The sequence below is a fragment of the Hakea prostrata genome, chromosome 4, assembly GCF_041222555.1.
Source record: "Hakea prostrata isolate BN-2017 chromosome 4, UWA_Hpros_2, whole genome shotgun sequence".
NCBI classification, from domain to species: Eukaryota; Viridiplantae; Streptophyta; class Magnoliopsida; order Proteales; family Proteaceae; genus Hakea; species Hakea prostrata.
In genome coordinates, this window is record NC_142603.1 from 46,399,548 (window position 1) to 46,420,005 (window position 20,458).

A 20,458-nucleotide genomic window follows, 5' to 3' on the forward strand; every position below is an offset into this window, starting at 1 on the left:
TTCAAATTTTTATCAACATAAATAGATCATTCATTTCTCTCCCGATGAAGGACTAATTAGTCATATCCAAAGAAAATTAGATGAAGATTTGTTAGTAAAAATATTAGTACATCATCCCTTTTTTTTTTGGTAAAAAATTCAACATTTCATTTATAAACTTGAAAGAAAACACAGACACAAACACCAAACAAAAGGAAAAAAAACAAAAGCTAAGGGATGGGTCGAGTCCAATAAACCCACAGAATACTGGTTGTGACAACCACAGAATCAGAAAAACATATGGGTATGATAAACATATCCACTACCACTGCCTGCGGAGACACACCACAAAGGCAGACACCGGCGCAGACATAAACACGCCACAAGGACTTACATACCACATGCCTTAAGGGCAAAAACAAAGCACGTCATCAAAGGCGGATATAGAACACTCCTCGTAGGCAGAAACAAAACACGCCACAAGGGTTGACATATCACATGCCACAAGGGCTTACATACCACATCCACATGCCTCAAGGGCGAAGTAAGGCTCCCACATTTGTTATTACAATGATTTGTTGCAATCGTGCTACAGTTTAAGGGTGTCAATTGGTACGGTTTCGATAATTCGATATGGTAACAACTTTGAATACCGAAAACCATAACCATACTGTACCGAATTTGTACGATACGGTTTCGGTATTTTCAAAAACGGTTTTGTATGGTTCGGTATTAAATCAGTATAGAAAAACGGTTTAAACATGGTATCTACTGCAGTACACTTTTGGTACAAACAAACCCATGCCATTTTTGTTATTAGTTCATTAAGATCCTAAAGAAATTGCAATCAAACAATTGATAAAATTTGATATTAATAAAGACAAAGGTAAATCTAATAAGAGGAGTGAATGACGAAATGAAAAACTAAAATAGGGAATTATAGATAGGGTAAATGTGAAGTATTTTCATTATAAAATTATATTTATATCCTTTAATTTGGTACAGTACCAATTCGATACGGTTTTGGTACATATTGATGGTATAAATACCTAAAACTAGAACCATACCGAAGAAATTCGGTTTCGATACGTACCATTCCGAATTTTGAACGGTACGGAATGGTGCGATTTTAGACGGCGCGGTTCGGTACGCTTACGGGTGCGGTTCGGTACGGTTAAACGGTTTAGATATATAATTGACACTTTTTTTTTTTGGTAAATAATTGACACCCTTAGTACAGTTACATGGTTGCCGCATCATGGATATTATATTGTTAAAATCAAAATGATGGATGCAAATTCGAATTTTTTGTTTTTACTTTTTAGGGTTTTAGAAGTTACAAATTTACAAAATCGAGCCCTTATTAACACCGACTCTACATCATTACCGTATACCAGATTCCCTTTACCCTCTCCGGCGATTTTGGGCGTTCCTCTACATATGTCTTTCTAGCAAATGGTGAGTACCTCTCCGCCGACTTCCAACTGGAGTTGTGCTGGAATGCATGAAATGGAGTTCTTCACTATCCTCTAAGATTTCGTTTTTATGACTTAATATTTTTTGGGCTAACACTTTAAGCAAGAAATAGAATATTGTGTTGAAAACATCCCAGTTGTGCGTTTAAATCTGAATTTGCTTGTTATTGATGAACCCTTGGTTGTCTGATAGGTGTGGAACATCAAGGATAAGGTTATGTGGTGGTTAATGTTTTTCGTAAATAATTTATGATCAATATAAGGTTTTTGGAAAATTAGACAATGAGATGGTTCCTGAGATGGGGTATTTTTTTTTGCAATGGAGAACTGAGGTTAGGTGTTAGTACGGGCTGAAGCTTGGAGGGAACTTAAGTAATGATGGAGGTAATGATCTTCAAGTCTGCTGGAGTTCTAACGGGTAAATTGGGTTCAATCTAGGTTCTTGTTTTCAAAATTTAAGGAGTACGTAAATTCAAAAAGAATTGCTGCGTCTTAAAATTGGCTGTTCTAAGGTTTTATGGAGGCAGCTTGTGGTTGAATCTTGGAGCAAACTGGTGGGTAAGTCAGAATTTATGAAGTTTTTTGAATTTGGATGGAAAAGCATTTGGCTTAGAGTTCCTTGGCTTAGGGGGGAAAACCAGAAAAAAGAGGGAAGAAGGTGAGGATAGGGTGTAATATGCGTGCTTCAATGGACGCAGTGAGGATCAAGATTGCAGGTTGAATCCATAACATAAAACCAATCTTGGACTTGAGGAACCAGGATTCTTAACAGCCTTGGACTTAAACACCAAGAATCCTAGGTTTTGGATTTAAACAACAAACCCCCACTATCCTGGACTTTAAACACACCTCACTAATACTCCGCAAAGGGAACAAAACCCAAGCCAAGCAATGGGTTTCTAAAGCATGTTTGAGTGCATCAAGGACTCCAAAATTCTAACTGAAAAAGGAAACTACTTCTGGAAATCTTACAGGCCTCTTAGAGACTCTGAACCTTTTTTTTTTGGATGAATGAATCATTAACCAAAGCCCCAAAGGGGAGAAAAATGTAGAAGGAGAGGAAGAAGGGGAGAGAGAAAAGAAGGGGATAGATAGCAGCCTGTTAGCTTGCAAAAAGGAAGAGTCTAGATCCCATGAGACAACAATGATCGTGTTCCTTGGGATATCCAAAGGGGAGAGAGAAAAGAAGGGGATAGATAGCAGCCTGTTAGCTTGCAAAAAGGAAGAGTCTAGATCCCATGAGACAACAATGATCGTGTTCCTTGGGATATCCATAAGGGAGAGACTGTAGTCTAGAAGAAACATCAAAGTAAATGGCTTTTCAATCAAATTAAGAGATCGTGATTTGGATGGCCATCTTTTGGGATTCCGCTCCCACAGATGTGAAATCAAAGCCCTAAACACCAATTTGCCTGCTAAAGTGGGCAAACTTACATAAAGCATAGAGACTGTGAACTGAACTTGAAACATAATTAAAAGCTTCATATGCCCTTATATCATAAGTGGGCAAATTTACATAAATTCCTAATGAATTAAATTATACGAAAGCCTAGACCAAGACTGCTGAAAATTAAAGAGCTTAAAATAAAATAAGAATGAAAAATTTTTCCCTGGTAGAACTAATGCTGGGAAACAGCCTGCACTGCTGGGCAGCAAGCTTGAGAATCCTATTTTGGTGCTAGTCCTGCTCCTGTTCCATATGCTTTCTCTGTAGTACCAGTAGTAAATCTTGGCTTTCTTTCCATGACCATCTCCTCAATATCCCTGCGAAAGCGAACCCACACTTTCCCCCACCCCTCTCTGTTGCTGCTTTTGCTGTTTTTGCTGTTAACCCTGTTTTCCTCTGCAAGGAAGAACTGGGGCAGACCTAAGTAACCTTAAAAGAAGTGAGAATGATTCTGATCTAGTTCATGGCCTCAAAAGTGTGTTTTTTTACTGATCCCCAAGGATATGCATGGCTTAGGCCTTGTATCTTGTATGGCCTCAAATAGAGATGATTGGAAGGCAAGGATCCATGTGGCCAACCCCACTTAGTTGGGAAAAGGCAGCTTGTTGTTCAGTAACATGCATGATATTTTGTATTTCGTGTTCTGTTGATGACGATATTTACTTGAACATCCAAAATTTTCCCTGCTTTATCAGTGAGTATCCTTACATTAATATCCATTCTACTTTTTTTTCTCATCGACTTTTTTTTTTTTTTTTTTGGGTTAATATGCTTTCTATACTCTTAGACCGTAGACAAGAATGCTGGAATACATGACCATGGATACTCGTGTAACATCTTTGTGCTATCCATGGGAGAAAAGTTGTTACAATCATGCTGCCAACTGTTGTTCTATTTCGGACAATATAAGATATCCTTTGGTTACCAAACATTTATTGCTTTTCATCTCCAAGTAAAAAAACCAGAAGAATTCGATAATTGGTTTTACTTCTCTCAAGTAAAAAAAACTGGATTGTATTAGAAAGCCACCTCTGTTTTTTAGTAATCTTTCTTTTTGTTTGGTTGATTATCTAGCTGATTATTTCTTTTGTGATTGTGGATTTTTTCCTCATCTCCCCCCACTGTGGTTTTGTTCACATTTGTTGTTATTTTATTTGGCATGGTTTAGTTGTAACTTTTAAGTACTGCTTTAGCTTGAGAAAAACAAGTTCATTTACGTCATGGTTGAATGGCTAGTCTGATTCTCAAAGCTATGAGAGTGAAAAAAGTTTATGTAGAATATATTAAATTTTTTTCAATATTATTGAGAAGGGAATGCAGCACATGAGTGACATGATTAGTTTATTCGGTGCTCTGCCAAAAGCTGCTCTAATGCTAGGAATTTCTTGATTTTGTACACAGTTGTTTGTTTTGTAACTGAGTATGACTTTTCAGCTTGGCAATTTGAAGAACTCAATCAATGCCATGGAGTCTCAAAGCCAAAATCTCTCTTTCCAGAAGCTTCATATTGTAGAGAAGGTCATCGATAAAACTTAAAAATATGAAAATATCTTTGCGTACCTGACTTGTTTTTCACTGCTGTTCATATTTTGTAATTCTTTTTGGAGGAGAGAAGTGACATCTCCCATCTATAGTATCATACAGAGAATTGTTCGGATATTGGAGATTGCTGGAGCTGTATCGGATGAACTATCTAACCCAACTGGTCCAAGGACAGAAATGCTTAACATTCATTGTCGAGAGTTCATGCAGTTGATCAAGGTAGCTGTCTTTGATCTCACTTCTGTCAAATTGAACTTCTCTTTATCTAGTAATTTAAATATCATCCCATATGGGTGGGAGTTAATTTGGGAAACTTTGTGTTATTTAAAAGATACTTTGACATAATTTTAATCTCTTCCTTGATTTTGTTTGACTCTGTATTTTGATTTGTTTATCAAAATTTCTTTCAAAAGTTTGATGTGGTGGGGTAAATTGGGATAGGAATCTGTAAATTTTATTTGAAGGCATAGCAATGCGTAGATAGAAAACTTGTGAGATCTCGTGAGATTTCTCGCTTTTTCATGATGGCGAGATGATATCCCAGTTGAATTGCAAAATGACCTTGACTCGGATGAGATCCCTGTTAAAGTGCAAATTTACCTTGATTTGGACGACATCTCAGTTGAGTTGAGATCTCGAACCAAGACCTCGGTCTGACAAAGATTTCAAAGAATAACAGGGCAAAATTACCTTGATTCGGACGACATCCTAGTCGAGTTGAGATCTCGAACCCAGACCTCAGTTCGACAAAGATTTCAACCAAACCTAGCTTATAGAAGAGGCCCAACTTAATCAAGTCAAGATATTTTGACTCTTTTTCACAAAGACTTTTGCAATGTCACTTCTGCTGCTTTGGGGAGCTAGATTTGTAGGATTTGTTTGAATTTTCCACCAGATTCTTTGTTAGACATGCCAGTGCATTTGTACCTTTGAATTGTAATTTCAATGTGGAAATTTGAAATGTGTATTTGTTAATTATTTTGTATGAGTATATTACGCATGGCAATAGAGCATTTGAGCCTTTTACTTAAGCAAAGTGATTCAAACTTGGGTTCCTAAATGGAGCTTGCATTCACACTTGTTCTTTCACAAATCTAAGAACACACACCACTATGCTCGGAAGGCATAAAATAGGATTTGCAGCCTGTTGTATATGTACAAGGGGCATTTCTGTCTTTTATCTTTAGATTAGGATATGTATGTCTTATTTACTTGTTAAGAGAGCATATGTGTCTATTTACAGCTTTGTATATATAGTTTCTATTTGGGGGTTTAGGGTTGGATACGATTCATTCTTCCTCTTCTCCATTTCCTTCTCGTTTCGTTCTGGTCTGCGAGAGAAGCTTTAGGGCTTGCTGTTTGGTGCTTGTTGCTGCTGGTTCAAGAGCTGTGTAAGTGTGATATTGAGAGGCTTGCTTGCTTCTGAAGGCGTGAGAGAATCCTTGGACTTGGTGTATTTGTTTGCCTTGAAGAGAAGATAGTGTTGCTGCTGTAATCAGGTGTCTTCGTTTTTGATTACTTTATCTTCTTCTTGTTTCATGCTTACGGGTTCTTGTTGGGTAGTTCATATAGTGTTGTAGCCTTTACTTTGCTATTGGATTATTGCATGACTTGATGAATTCACTAACTCATCCTTGGATGTAGGTCCTTGTGACCGAACCAAGTAAATCGTTGGTGTCTTGTTTTCTTTTGCTTCTTGCTATCATTCCGCTGCGATAGGTTATTATTCTTAACAGTTTTGGCATCAGAGAATTTTTTTCGGTTCCTGTCTTGACTGATTCCTTCTTGTATGACCTTGTTCACTCTGATTGAAGGATTTTCTGTAAGTCATTGGTTGGTACATGTTGTCTTTGTTTCATTTACAAGCATTTTGAGCTTCGATTGCAATTTTTTCTTCTAAACCCTAATTTTGACCGAAACCCTAATTATGGTTTATTCAAATTGATTTAAGGCTTTGTTATATATATATCATACTACTATTATAAAAGCACGAACCAAGGATGGCTACATTTCACTTCCCATAACACCCCTACCTTCCAAAACTACTAAACCTTTAAGTCATCAAAAAGAATATCAAAAAATGTAATTTGCCAAATAATTAAACGAGATTTAAATTTCCAAACAGTTAACTAAATCGTGTGCTGACAAAACCCCAAATCGTTATTTATCATAAATTAATTTAAAAAAATCAATTATATGATTATAAATAATAATATTAATGACATAAATTTAAATATATTTAAACATCCAACTAGTAAGACTTAAAATTAAAATTGCTATTAATAGGAATGGAAACTTTATGAGAAAGTTTAGGGATTCAAAAATAAAATTAAATGATTATAATTAGATATAATAAAATTGATAGTTGAAATCCTAAACGAGATTTAAATTTCCATTGATAGTTGAAATTCTATAATAGTAAATCAACATATATCTATGGATACACTACTCCACTAAAAGTAGTTAAAACACTCCACTAAAAGTTGTATACATTTCATTTCCCAAAACACCCCTACCTTCTAAAACTACTAAACCTTTAAGTCATAAAAAAAGAATATCCAAAAATGTAATTTGCCAAATAACTAAACGAGATTTAAATTTCCAAATAGTTAACTAAATCGTGTGCTGACAAAACCCCAAATCGTGATTTATCATAAAAATAGAAAATTATATTTAACAACACATTACACGTGCATATGCACGTGAGTCATTACTAGTATATATATATAATTGAAGTTGTTTGCATGTGAAATCCCCTGTTTATTGCCTGAAATTGGGACCTAATTTTTCTGACTGAGTCATTGGGTGGTTCGGCTGTTAGGGTTTCTTGAAATTAGTTTGGGGCTTTTGTGTTAAACATGTTAAATATATAAAATTGATGTTTTGTTTATGATTATAATCTGAAATTGATTATGTTTTAAATTTCTGTTTACAAAATACATATTGTTTGTAAGTTGTAAATAGTCTCTTGCTTACTGTTAAACTATTATTGTTTATTATTATTGATCATTTATAGTCTGTTATTCATTTGAAATTTGTTACTTGTCTTCTTGAATTAATGCTGATATTATCATACTGTTTATTTTAGAAATTTTTTGTTTAAATTCTGAAATTGTTTAAGTTAAATAGTATCTTAGTGTGTTGCTGATTTAATTTGTTAGACATATTCTAACTGAATATTCTTTATTCTTCTGTCATGGCTCCAACCCGATATGAATTGGAGAAATTCGATGGTAAGGGTGATTTTATGGTATGGAAGAACAGAATGCATCCCATTCTTGTTCAGAATAGATGTCATAAGGCATTAAAATTAGATAGAGAGGTCTCTAAAGTTTCTAAAGAAGAAATAGAGGTCTCTTCATCTATGACTAAAGAAGGAAAAAAATATATGTAAGATCTTTGCTATAGTACTATTATTTTGCACTTAAGTAACACAGTTATGAGAAGGGTAAGAGATTGTAAGACTGCAGCTTAGGTATGGCTTAAACTTGAACAACTTTATATGACTGCATCTGTTCCTAATATTACTTTATTAAAAGAACAATCGTTTAGTTTTAAAATGGATGCTTCTAAGACTCTTACTGATAATGTAGAGGAATTCTATAAATTGTCTTGTGATTTGACTGATTTAGATGAGGAATTAACTGATAATACTCTTGCTGTTCTGTTATTGAATTCTTTGGTTGATTCTCATGTTGGTGTTAAGAATGCTATTAAGTATGATAGATAGTCTATAACTCTTGATGATGTAATAGAAGCTTTGAAAATTAGGGATATAGAGTTGAAAACTAAGAAGAAGGGAAAGCACGTGAGTGAGGGTTAACCCTTGATGATGTAATGGAAGCTTTGAAAATTAGGGATATAGAGTTGAAAACTGAGAAGAAGGGAAAGCACGTGAGTGAGGTTTTATTTGTTTATTCTGAAAATAGAAGTGTTTATGAAACTAAAAGAAAGTTCAATAATAATAATAATAATAATAATAATAATAATAATAATAATAATAAGTTTGTTGGAAAGAATAGTAATGCAAGTAATAATCAGAACTTTAATGGAAAGTTTAATAGTAATAAGAGGATCTATTATTATTGTAAAAAGGAAGGACACATTAGGATGTATTGTAAAGAGAGATTACAAAAGAAGCAAAATGAAAATGGAAATGAGAGAATGGAGACTACACATGTAGCTGATGTGACAAGTGATGCACTTGTAGTAACCCCTACTAGTGATCATGATACTTGGATTCTAGATTCAGGTTGTATTTTCCATATGACTCCTAGAAGGGAGTGGTTTATCACTTTTGAGTCCATTAGAGGTGGTAAGGTGTTGATGGGAAATGATCATGCTTGTGATGTTGTGAGGATTGGATCTATTAGACTTAGAATGAATGATGGGACTGCTAGAGATCTTGAAAAAGTAAGATATGTGGTTGGACTTAGGAGAAACCTGTAATCCTTGAGTCAGCTAGATGCTAGGGGTTTTCATTACACCTCTAGGGATGATTCTCTTAGGGTTATGAGGGGTAGTAGTGTAGTTCTTACTGTTGATTTGAAGAATGATTTATACTTCTTAAATGGAAGTGTAGTTTTAGGGGTTGCATCAGTCTTTAATAGTGTTATTAATGAGGTGGAGCTTTGGCATTGAAGATTAAGCCACATTAGTAGTAAGGCTCTTGGACACTTGTATAAAAGTGGCCAAATAAGCCTTAAGAAATTCAGCTCTTTGACTTTTTGTGATTTGTGTGCTATGAGTAAGCTCCATAAAACTAAATTCCATCATTCTTCATATAAGGCCACTCAAATCCTTGAGTATATACATTCTGATTTATAGGGAAGTCCAAATGTACCTTTGTCTCTTTCAGGTGCCCAATATTTTTTGTCTATTATAGATGATTACTCTAGAAAGACTTGGCTGTATTTTCTTAGAGATAAGTCAGTTGTCTTTGATAAATTTCTAGAACGGAAAGTCTTAGTTGAAAACCAAACTGAGAAGAAAATCAATAAACTTAGGATTGATAATGGTCTTGAATTTGTGAATGAAAAGTTTCTGATTTTTTGTAAGGATCATGGAATAACTAGACATAGGACATGCACATATACTCCTTAGTAGAATGAAGTGGTTGAGAGGATGAATAGGACAATCATGGATAGAGTTAGGTGCATGTTGATTGAATCTGGCCTAAGTAAGAAATTATGGGCTGAAGCTACTAGTACAACTTGTTTTGTTATTAATAAGTCTCATTGTTCCTCAATTGACTTTGAAACACCTGATTTCAGGTGGAGTAAAGTACATGCTGATTATAATGTGTTAAAACCCTTTGGTTGTGTGTGTTTTGTTCACCAAAGTAAGGGTAAGCTTGAGCCTAGGGGTAGGAAATGTGTTTTCCTAAGACATCTTTTAGGTGTTAAGGGATATAGGCTTTGGTGTTTAGAGGAATAGAAGATTGTAATTAGTAGAGATGTTAAGTTTAATGAGCTTGAATTTTTGAAAACTGATTCCTCTAGTGTTATTTCTAATTCCTATCACCTAGATAAGGCAATATTTGAGGTGGAGTTAGGAGATAAATCTGAAACTGAACTAGATACATCTGATCCTATGGTTGAAGATGATGATCTAAGGGCTGGTAGTGGTTCTTTGGAAGTTAAAGAAGAGCTTGAAGATGAGAATCCTTTAGATAGTTATTTATTGGGTAAAGATAGGTCTAAAAGAGAGATTAAAAGACCTACTAGATATGCTAATATGTGTGAAGTGTCTAATTCTGGTCCAAATCTGATTTCTTATGCTCTTAATGTAGCTTACTAGCTTGAGAGATGTGAGCCTAGAACCTATAAAGAGTCACTTGATTGTGTGGACAACAAGCATTGGCTTGCTGCCATGGAGGATGAAATGGAATCTTTGATGAAAAATCAGACTTGGACTTTTGTTGATAGACCCAAATGAAAGAAGCTAATTGGTTGTAAATGAGTTTATAAATATAAGGCTGGTATTCTTGGTGTAGAACAACCTAGATATAAGGCTAGTGATGCATAATTGAAGACATATTTACGAAAGAAGAAGCCCATTGGGTCAGGCCCATCAAAGGCCTAAAGTTATCACCTGAATCAGCCCATGGTTTTTATGGGCTAAGGTTGTTTTAGTGGGTTAAAGTTAGCCCACATATGTTGAACCTCATAGCCTAGACCTAAGCCTAAGTCTAGTTGTTGGAAAGTTAATAAAAGGGGCTTTTGTTTGAAAATAAGAGAACTCATTGTCAAAGGAGTTCTCCTTTGTCAAGAGTTAGGTAGTAGTTGAGTTATTAATAGGTAGGTGGTGTTAGTTAGTGGTTGGATGTTGCCATTAGTGTTTATGTCTCTTTAGAATGCTATATAAAGAGACTTATGTAAGTGGTGAAGACACAACTCATCTAGTGAAATCAATTTGCTTTGTTAGCATTCCTTCTCTATGGAGACTCCTTGTGTTTGATCAAGGTAGGTTGGTGTTTGATCCAATCGATCCACCTTGCGGTGTGAAGCCCGGGTGTTACTTTGTTGTCCTTATTGTTCTCTTAATTCTCTTATATTGTTCCATCCATTTCTTCTTTATAGTCTACTGCTGTTTTGAAGACCTATTTAGTCCTTGTTCTTAAACCAATATCCTTGTTCTACCACTCCGGTTTTCAGCCTACCTTTATATCTGAATTTTATTTATCTTAAGTTTATCAAATCTGAAGTTGATTCCTTGTGAAAGGTCCTATTTGGCTACTGTTTTGATCATTCAAATACAGTACTACATTAGCTAGACTAGTGGCTAAGGGTTATTCCCAGGTTGAGGGAATAGATTATAATGAAGTGTTTTCACCTAATTGTGAAACACACTTCTATTAAAGTGTTTCTTGCCCTTGTTACTATCTTTGATCTTGAACTTGAACAATTGGATGTTAAAACTCCATTCTTGAATGGTAAATTGGATGAAAAAATATTATGATTCAGCCTGAGGGATTTGCTGTTAAGGGGAGTGAAAATAAAGTTTGTTTATTGTTAAGGTCTTTGTATAGCTTAAAACAATCACTAGGCAATGGTATAAAAGATTTGATGAATTTATGTTGAAGAATAAGTATAAGAGAAGATATTATGATAATTGTGAGTTTAATCCTAATTCTTTCATTTATCTTTTGCTTTATTTGCTCAAAAACTTTTCATTCACAAATTTAAGACCATTATCAGTCCTAAATTTCTTGATTTTTTTCTCAGTTTGATTCTCAACTAAGACTTTCCACTCTAGAAATTTATCAAAGACAATAGACTTATCTCTAAGAAAATACAGCCAAGTCTTTCTAAAGTAATCATCTATAGTAGATAAAACATATTGTGCACCTGAAAGAGACAAAGGCACATTTGGACTTCCCCACAAATCAGAATGTATATATTCAAGGATTTGAGTGGCCTTATATGAAGGATGAGGGAATTTAGTTTTATGGAGCTTACCCATAGCACACACATCACAAAAAGTCGAAGGGCTGAACTTCTTAAGGCTTATTTGGCCACTTTTATACAAATGTCCAAAACCCTTACTACTAATGTAGCCCAATCTTCTATGCCAAAGCTCCACCTCACTAACATCATTACTAGAGACTGAAGTAGCCCCTAAAACTACACTTTTATTTAAGAAGTATAAACCATTCTTCAAATCAGCAGTAAGTACTACACTACTATCCCTCATAACTCTAAGAGAACCATCCGTAGAGGTGTAATGAAAACCCCTTACATCTAGCTGACTCAAGGACAACAGGTTTCTCCTAAGTCCAGGCACATGTCTTCCCTTTTCAAGATTTCTAACAGTCCCATCATTCATTCTAAGTTTAATAGATCTAATCCCCACAACATCACATGCATGATCATTTCCCATCAACACCTTACCACCTCTAATGGACTCAAAGTGATAAATCACTCCCTTCTAGGAGTCATATGGAAAGTACAACCTGAATCTAGAATCCAAGTATCATGATCACTAGTAGGGGTTACTACAAGTGCATCACTTGTCACATCAGCTACATGTGTAGCTTCCATTCTCTCACTTCCAATTTTGTTTTGCTTATTTTGTAACCTCTCTCTACAATACTTCCTAATATGTCCTTCCTTCTTACAATAATAACAAATCCTCTTATTATTATTAAACTTTCCATTAAAATTTTGATTATTACTTGCATTACCATTCTTTGCAACAAACTTCTCCTTTTTCTTATTATTATTGAACTTTCTTTTAGTTTCATAAACACTTTTATTTTCAGAATTAGCAAACAAACCTTCACTCACATGCTATCCCTTCTTCTCAGTTTTCAACTCTATGTCCCTGATTTTCAAATCTTCCATTACATCATCATGGGTTATAGATTTTCTACCATACTTAATAGCATTCTTAACACCAACGTGAGAATCAGACAAATAATTCAATAACAGAACAACAAGAGTATTATCAGTTAATTCCTCATCTAAATATGCCAATTCACAAGACAATTTATAGAATTTCTCTACATTATCAGTAAGAGTCTTAGAAGCATCCATTTTAAAACTAAACAATTGTTCTTTTAATACAGTAATATTAGGAATATGTGCAGTCATATAAAGCTGTTCAAGTTTAAGCCAAACCTGAGCTGCAATCTTACAATCTCTTACCCTTCTCATAATTGTGTTACTTAAGTGCAAAATGATAGTACTATAGCAAAGATCTTGCATATCTTCTTTTCTTCTTCAGTCAAAGATGAAGAGACCTCTCTTTCTTCTTTAGAAACTTTAGAGACCTCTTTATCTACCTTTAATGCCTTATAACATCTATTCTGAACAAGAATGGCATGCATTCTGTTCTTCCATACCATAAAATCACCCTTACCATCGAATTTCTCCAATTCATATCGAGTTGGAGCCATGACAGAAGAATAAAGAATATTCAGTTAGAATATATCTAACAAATCAAATCAGCAACACATTAGATGTTATCTACTTAAACAATTTCAGAATTTAAACAAAAATTTTCTGAAATAAACAGTATGATAATATCAGAATTAAATCAAGAAGTTAAGTAACAAATTTCAAATGGACAACAGACTACAAGTGATCCATAATAATAACCAAGAATAGTTAACAGTAAGCAAGAACCAAAAAATACAAGTTACAAACTATATGCAATTTATAATTAGAAATTTAAAACATAATCAAGTTCAGATTATAATCATAAACCAAACATCAATTTCATATATCTAATATGTTTAGCACAAAAGCCCCAAATCAATTTCAATAAACCCTAACAGCCGAACCATCAAATGAGTCGACAAGGAAAATTGAGTCTCAATTTCAAGCAATAAACAAGAGATTTCACATGCAAACAAATTCAATTAGATATATACACAAAAGCCCTAAGTCAATTTGTATAAACCCTAAGTTAGGGTTTCGGTCAAAATTAGGGTTTAGTAAACAGTAGCAACTGAAGCTCAAGATGTTTGTAAATAAAGACAGCATATAGTAACTAGTAACTAACAGAAAAGCCTTCGATCAGAGTGAACAAGGTCATACAAGAAGTAACCAGTCAATACAAGAACCGTAACACAAGCTTTAATGCCAAAACTGTTAAGAAATAGCAACCTAATGCAGCGGAATAAAACAAGAAACAAAAACAAACACAACACCAGCGATTTACTTGGTTCGGTCACAAGGACCTACATCCAAGGATGAGTAGTGAACTCATCAAGTCATGCAATAATCCAATAGCAAGAACATGTTACAGCCCTAAGCTTCTTGAGATAAGAACTCTATACATGGACCAAGAGAGAAATAACAAGCATAGAAACGACTACACCTGAAACTAAGATTGAACCAGCCACTCTCTTCATTCGCAGGCCAAGAACACCAACAGCATAAGCTACTAAACCTCCATGAGAGAACAATCCAAGAAGAAGCATACGGCTAGGGCATAACCAGAACCAACAGAACACACTCTCACAGGAGAGAAAACGAGAACCAGATGAGAAGAAAGAATGAGTCGTGTGATGCCCTAACCCCAAACATATGCTATATATACAAATGATTGAAAGGACACAAATACCCTCTAAACAAGTAAATAAGACACCCCTGTCCTATTCTAATAGTAAAAGACAGAAAAGCCCTTACATATACAACATATTTGATGAGTTTTGTGTTGACTCTCAGGTTCATGCATTGTCAAAATAGCAGAGTCAAGGTGGAGAATGTTGTATATGTACAAGGGGCATTTTTGTCTTTTATCTTTAGATTAGAATATGTATGTCTTATTTACTTGTTAAGAGGGCATATGTGTCTATTTACAGCTTTGTATATATAGTTTCTATTTGGGGGTTTAGGGTTGGATACAATTCATTCTTCCTCTTCTCCATTTCCTTCTCGTTTTGTTCTGGTCTGCGAGAGAAGCTTTAGGGCTTGCTGTTCGGTGCTTGTTGCTGCTGGTTCAAGAGCTGTGTAAGTGTGATATTGAGAGGCTTGCTTGCTTCTGAAGGCGTGAGAGAATCCCTGGACTTGGTGTATTTGTTTGCCTTGAAGAGAAGATAGTGATGTTGCTGTAATTCGGTGTCTTCATTTCTGATTACTTTATCTTCTTCTTGTTTCATGCTTAGGGGTTCTTGTTGGGTAGTTCATATAGTGTTGTAGCCTTTACTTTGCTATTGGATTATTGCATGACTTGATGAGTTCACTAACTCATCCTTGGATGTAGGTCTTTGTGACCGAACCAAGTAAATCGTTGGTGTCTTGTTTTCTTTTGTTTCTTGCTATCATTCCGCTGCGATAGGTTATTATTCTTAACACAATGCGTTTGTTAAGGGATTGAGTTAGCCCTCAAGCTCAAGACCTTGATTTATGTTGTAATGCAAGGCTAAAATAGCAAGCTAACAAACAACCCAATATCCACAATAACTCGACCAGCCAACCAACAGTAGACCCTAACACCAGAAGATCTGAATTATGGTTTAAGCTTGAATTAAGATACCAGTAAGTCAACGGGATGTGACTACAGTCAAGTGGAGGCTTGGGATGTCCAACAAAACCTCCAAGTTTGGGTTGATTAGAATGGTAAGTGACACAAATAGAAGTGGGTCACAAAACTAGAAAGTAGAGATTGTGTAGCAACTAAATCATCCAGTAGTTCGGGCTCGAACTTGAAAACTTAGTCAATTCTAATGGCCAACAAGGGGAATCTGAAGGTAGACCCCAAGAAATTTACTCAGATCTTGCAGACCAGAGTTCGCTCTCAAAGTTTGGGATCAAGTAGAGTTCTTGGTGAACTGATTCAGCCCTCAAATCTCAGCTGATTCCACTGCTTGGTTGAGAAGTTATTCAAGTCTGAAATCTACAGCAAAGTGTGGAAGAACAGGAACTGCAGGCTTATGGCGGCCTCTGTGTTAATACACAAACAGCAGCTCTTGGGATCAAGTAGAGTTCTTGGTGAATTGATTCAGCCCTCAAATCTCAGCTGATTCCACTGCTTGGTTGAGAAGTTATTCAAGTCTGAAATCTACAGCAAAGTGTGGAAGAACAGGAACTGCAGGCTTATGGCGGCCTCTGTGTTAATACACAAACAGCAGCTCTTGGGATCAAGTAGAGTTCTTGGTGAATTGATTCAGCCCTCAAATCTCAGCTGATTCCACTGCTTGGTTGAGAAGTTATTCAAGTCTGAAATCTACAGCAAAGTGTGGAAGAACAGGAACTGCAGGCTTATGGCGGCCTCTGTGTTAATACACAAACAGCAGCTCTTATCTCATATGCTGGGTCATTCAGGATAACTCCAGCATTTGTCGCAGTCACAAGCAGCAGCAGCAGCAGAAGAGGGTATCGAGTAGGGCAGGAGAAGTAGATAGTAGGAGAAGATAAAGGGGATAAGGGATGCATCTCTCTCAGCCCTTTATCCTCAAAATAGGACAGTTAAATGCAGAACAAAAAGGGATCAATTCAACTTTATTAATCATGCAAGTGATTTTAGCTCCTTAGTTTAGGGATGCTAAATTAGTAGGAGATGGGAGAAAGCCTGCCCAGATTCAAGATACCGCCTTGTAGATTAGATACAAATTTAGGGGTGTAAATGGATAACCCAAATCCGCTTCCGAATTCGCATCCGCATCCGTTTAGGGGTATCCGAATCCGTCCGATTATTAATAGGATACGGATATGGTATACCCCTTTCTTACCGAATATTATCTGTCCGATAAAATTATCCGATTAAGTTACTTATTTAGATTTATTATTCTTATTTTTATAAATTTTACCTATGATATGTGCCCCCACACGTTCCCAAACCGATCGAATTCCTTATTAATTCAGCGAGATGAGGGTAATTCAGCTATTTTTCTAGATTTTCTACTAAAATAGCTACCAAAGTTGTTAAATTCTTAAATTTCAAACCTAGCTCTCACAAATAAAAAGGTAAAAATGTAAATAGGTAGTCGAAAATTTGTTTTTAATCTATATTCATGCCCATTTAGAAGAATTTACTTAAGAAAATAATTATCCGATTATCATCCGAATCCGACAGAATCTGTCCGAAAACCGATAGGATATTATCCGAATCCGTCCGAATATAATAGGATGCGGATATGGATATACCACTATCCGATTTGAATCCGGTCCGTTTACACCCCTAGATACAACTCAAAGGCTAATCATAAAGTTGGAGAATAGGGAAGTTGGTTGCCTGCACAACCACAAAAATGCCTTCAAACTAAAAAGAAATTTCTGAATTTTTAGAAACCAGGATCAGGTTGTTGCTACCATTACTGAAGATGTGATCAACAAGTGTAATTCCCTGGCCATTTTAGCAGAACGAAATGCCAATGATCTCTATGTGGCAACAAAATGTGATATCCATAAGTCTGGAGCAGCAATGTGGCAGAGGCTTGCTGCCATGGTGCTGGATTAAAGCAAATCCATATTTATTTTCCCTCTCAGTGGGAACTAAAGAAAGGGTTGACCAGAGCTACAAACAGTGATCCCATCGTGGCATCTGTAGGCAGAGGCGAGGAGTTCTATCAGTTCTAGTCTTTTAGACATTGAAATGCTTGCTATACTCGAAGGACTGCAATATTGTATTAGAAATACATCATGGACATTTCTAGTAGATCAGATTCTAAACTGGCTATAGACATCATTAATGGAAAAACCCAGCGCCCTTGGAAGTCCCAAATAATGAAAGGAAAACTTCTGCTTGAGGCAGTTAGGCTCGGTTTATACATATGCAGAGAGAGTAAAATCAACAGTCATGCAGGTGGAGAGTGCAGATGATATGGATTTATCAAGGGGTTTTTGCAAGAGAATACAAGACGCTTGATTCTATATTTTATGAAGTTATTAGGTAATTACTATGTATGTAGGAAGGAATCATTAGCTTGTCCAAGGGTATACATGTGTGTCTTTCTTAAAATAGTGTCCTGAAAGAAAGAGTAGACGTTAAGATCTAGATGGTTTTAGTGCTCGGTGTATCCCAACTGAGGCCTGAAGTGTATGCATTGTGGTTATATTTCCTTGTTAAACAAGTTCCTGTATCTGCATGGCACCAGTAGGATGTCAAGCGAAGTTACTGAAGAAACTCTTGTCCCTGAAACAATGAGGACTAATTTGGACCACATATTGCCAATTGGACAGCTCCAAAACAGTGAAGGGTGGGGATCTAGGTAATGAGGACGGACATGAAATGACTTGTGAATAAACAATACATCATGGGTCTGGGGAACTACAGATGGTGTGGTCAATACCAAGTTTGGGATGAGTTTTATTGAGTTGTATAGGTTGTCATTGGGAAACCTCAAGTCACCTACTTGTTTGAATACATCTTTTTTTGGAAGTTTGAATGAATTTCATTAATTGAACTCTAAATATGTCTGATGAACCCTTACTTGAATGCGAATCAGGACATCCAGATGACTTTACGGGAGGAAATCAGAAGTGCTTGCAATTACCGCCCATATGAAAAGCATGATTACAACTCAAGAATATCTAATGAGATCTGTTGCAAGAAGCTGGAACATATTATTGAACAGTTGGACAGCATGAAACAATCCATAAGTCAATACCAAGATGGAGATCCAAACAACATTATTCAAGCTGTATGAACTAATGAATCCCTTCCTTTTTGTTTGAGTAGTATGGATTAAGATGAGTGAGTTAATAGAAAATTTTGATTAGAATAACTGATTTCTGTTATGACTGAATATCTAATGTTTGAATCCAACATCATTTGGTTGGGGAAATTTTGTCTCTATTCATTTGCATCTAATGTTCTGCTATACAAAGCCTTTCTGATGGTAATGATTTTCAATGCCTTTAAAGCTTTTAGCAAAAACATGTTTTGGTCAAAATGTGGCTGGCTATGCACGAAAAAGTGACCAGAGATACAAAACATGTTGGGGGTAAGAAATAAAAGAAAAATGGAATACTCTGATTCTTTCCAACCATATATTACAGCAAGATCACATTTAGGATTGTCTCTCAGCAATGTAGAGCTAGCTTGATTCTTAGACTAATGCATGAAATGCCCAAACTTTCAACTTACATGCACTTTGTTCAAGGCAAGGAAGGTAAGAAAGGAAAAGATGTTTGGGTGGGGTTGTCAGATAAGAGATCTAGTAAACAATGCCATTTCAGGAATTGCCATCAAGATGAGTAAAATTTTCAGATGTATATTCAGGTAACATGTAGATTTTTTATGGAACTTGAATTCATGATTTGCTTCTTATGGGTTGGTGTGTGGTAATGTTTAATGTTTATGGTTGGTCCATGGTGAGTTAGGATTCTAGTGTCAAGTTTGAGTTGTCAGATGATTGAATAATCTTCTGAGGGAGGATGAAGTTGAAGGATAACTGACAGCTTTTCTGTCACTGGTGTTGTATTTTCCTTGGTGAATATTGTCAAGACATCCCCCAGTTGTCAGTTTGAACCCTAAAGGGAAAATGCAAATGTGTTGATGCATTACTTTACTTACAATGAGGTGTGAGTAACCTAGAGTTTCCTATCTATCCATGGTTGGCATGGCAGTATAGTTCCTGAAATGGCTTTGATCAGTATGGTTAATCCATTTAGAGAAAAGCTTTTGATTTTGCCATTCAGTTATCAAAATGGATTATTTTGAATTAGGAAAAGCCATAGAAAGCGAAAGTTAACACCATGCATGCAAACCTACAATACTTTTAGGTCACCCAAATGCAGAACAATGAAAAGGATGAAACTACTAAAAGGAAGAAATATCCACCAAAGTTCAAAGAAATAATGTGTCTAAAAGGTTTTTAGTGACGAATTGGACAAATATATTCAATGAAAATCTAATTTTGGGGTCTCTATACTTTTAAACATAAAGTGGGGTGTCATGATTTAAGGCCTTGGGATGTCAGCACAATTTACTCATTTATTAAACTATTCTCTTGTACCAATCTTTCGGTAGACCCTTTTTATCTAACTTCTTCCAACACCTTGCTAGTAACCACCTACCACTGCCCCTTCCCATGCCAAAAAAAAAACCTCCCTCTCTCCGAAATTTTGCTTGACCGTAAATGCACATGACTTTAGCAATTTTGCCGAAGTCAACCACCACCATCCCCCGCAGAAATCACATATTCCTTTCCTCCAGGTAGCCGTTTTGTCTCCCTCTATTTCTCAGCTTCCCTCCTTAAAACCTTGACGGTTGATAGTATCTTGTCCTTCCGTTCCTCATCCGGATCATCAAACCCATAGACCGGCGCTTCTGGTGCATTCTCCAGGCACTTTTGCTGGAGAAAGTAAAAAATCGCCGGGAGAAACCCGTTAGGGGTGTCAAACGCGGCAAGGGCGAAAGGAAGGGGTAGAAATTACAGAACAGCTGTCTGCTTCTGCTTCTTTTTCTTCTTCTGCTCTGCACTTTCTCAGTTATGCTGTCACAAAATCTCATCTCTTTAATCCACTTAGATTAGATTCCATCTCGATTTCTATCTCTGTAGTTTGTGTTTGTTTCTCAATGATGGATCTGTTTCTGATGCTCCCAATCTTCATCTCAATCG

General features: G+C 35.9%; 1 protein-coding gene across 2 annotated transcripts; it reads left to right on the plus strand.

Annotated features, from left to right (window-relative positions):
* Window positions 1–1,355: 1,355 nt before the first annotated feature.
* Window positions 1,356–18,960, plus strand: LOC149019153 (mediator of RNA polymerase II transcription subunit 11-like). 2 transcript variants are annotated; one of them, XM_089153212.1, is made up of 4 exons: window positions 1,356–1,437; window positions 4,336–4,419; window positions 4,546–4,662; window positions 18,341–18,960. In XM_089153212.1, the coding sequence occupies exons 1-4, from the start codon at window positions 1,435–1,437 to the stop codon at window positions 18,539–18,541; spliced, it is 405 nt and encodes a 134-aa protein (XP_089009338.1). In that variant the 5' UTR covers window positions 1,356–1,434; the 3' UTR covers window positions 18,542–18,960. The 2 variants fall into 2 exon arrangements, with proteins under 2 accessions (XP_089009338.1, XP_089009337.1); XM_089153211.1 differs by having other exon boundaries at window positions 1,372–1,437; window positions 4,303–4,419.
* The last annotated feature ends 1,498 nt before the right edge of the window (window positions 18,961–20,458 follow it).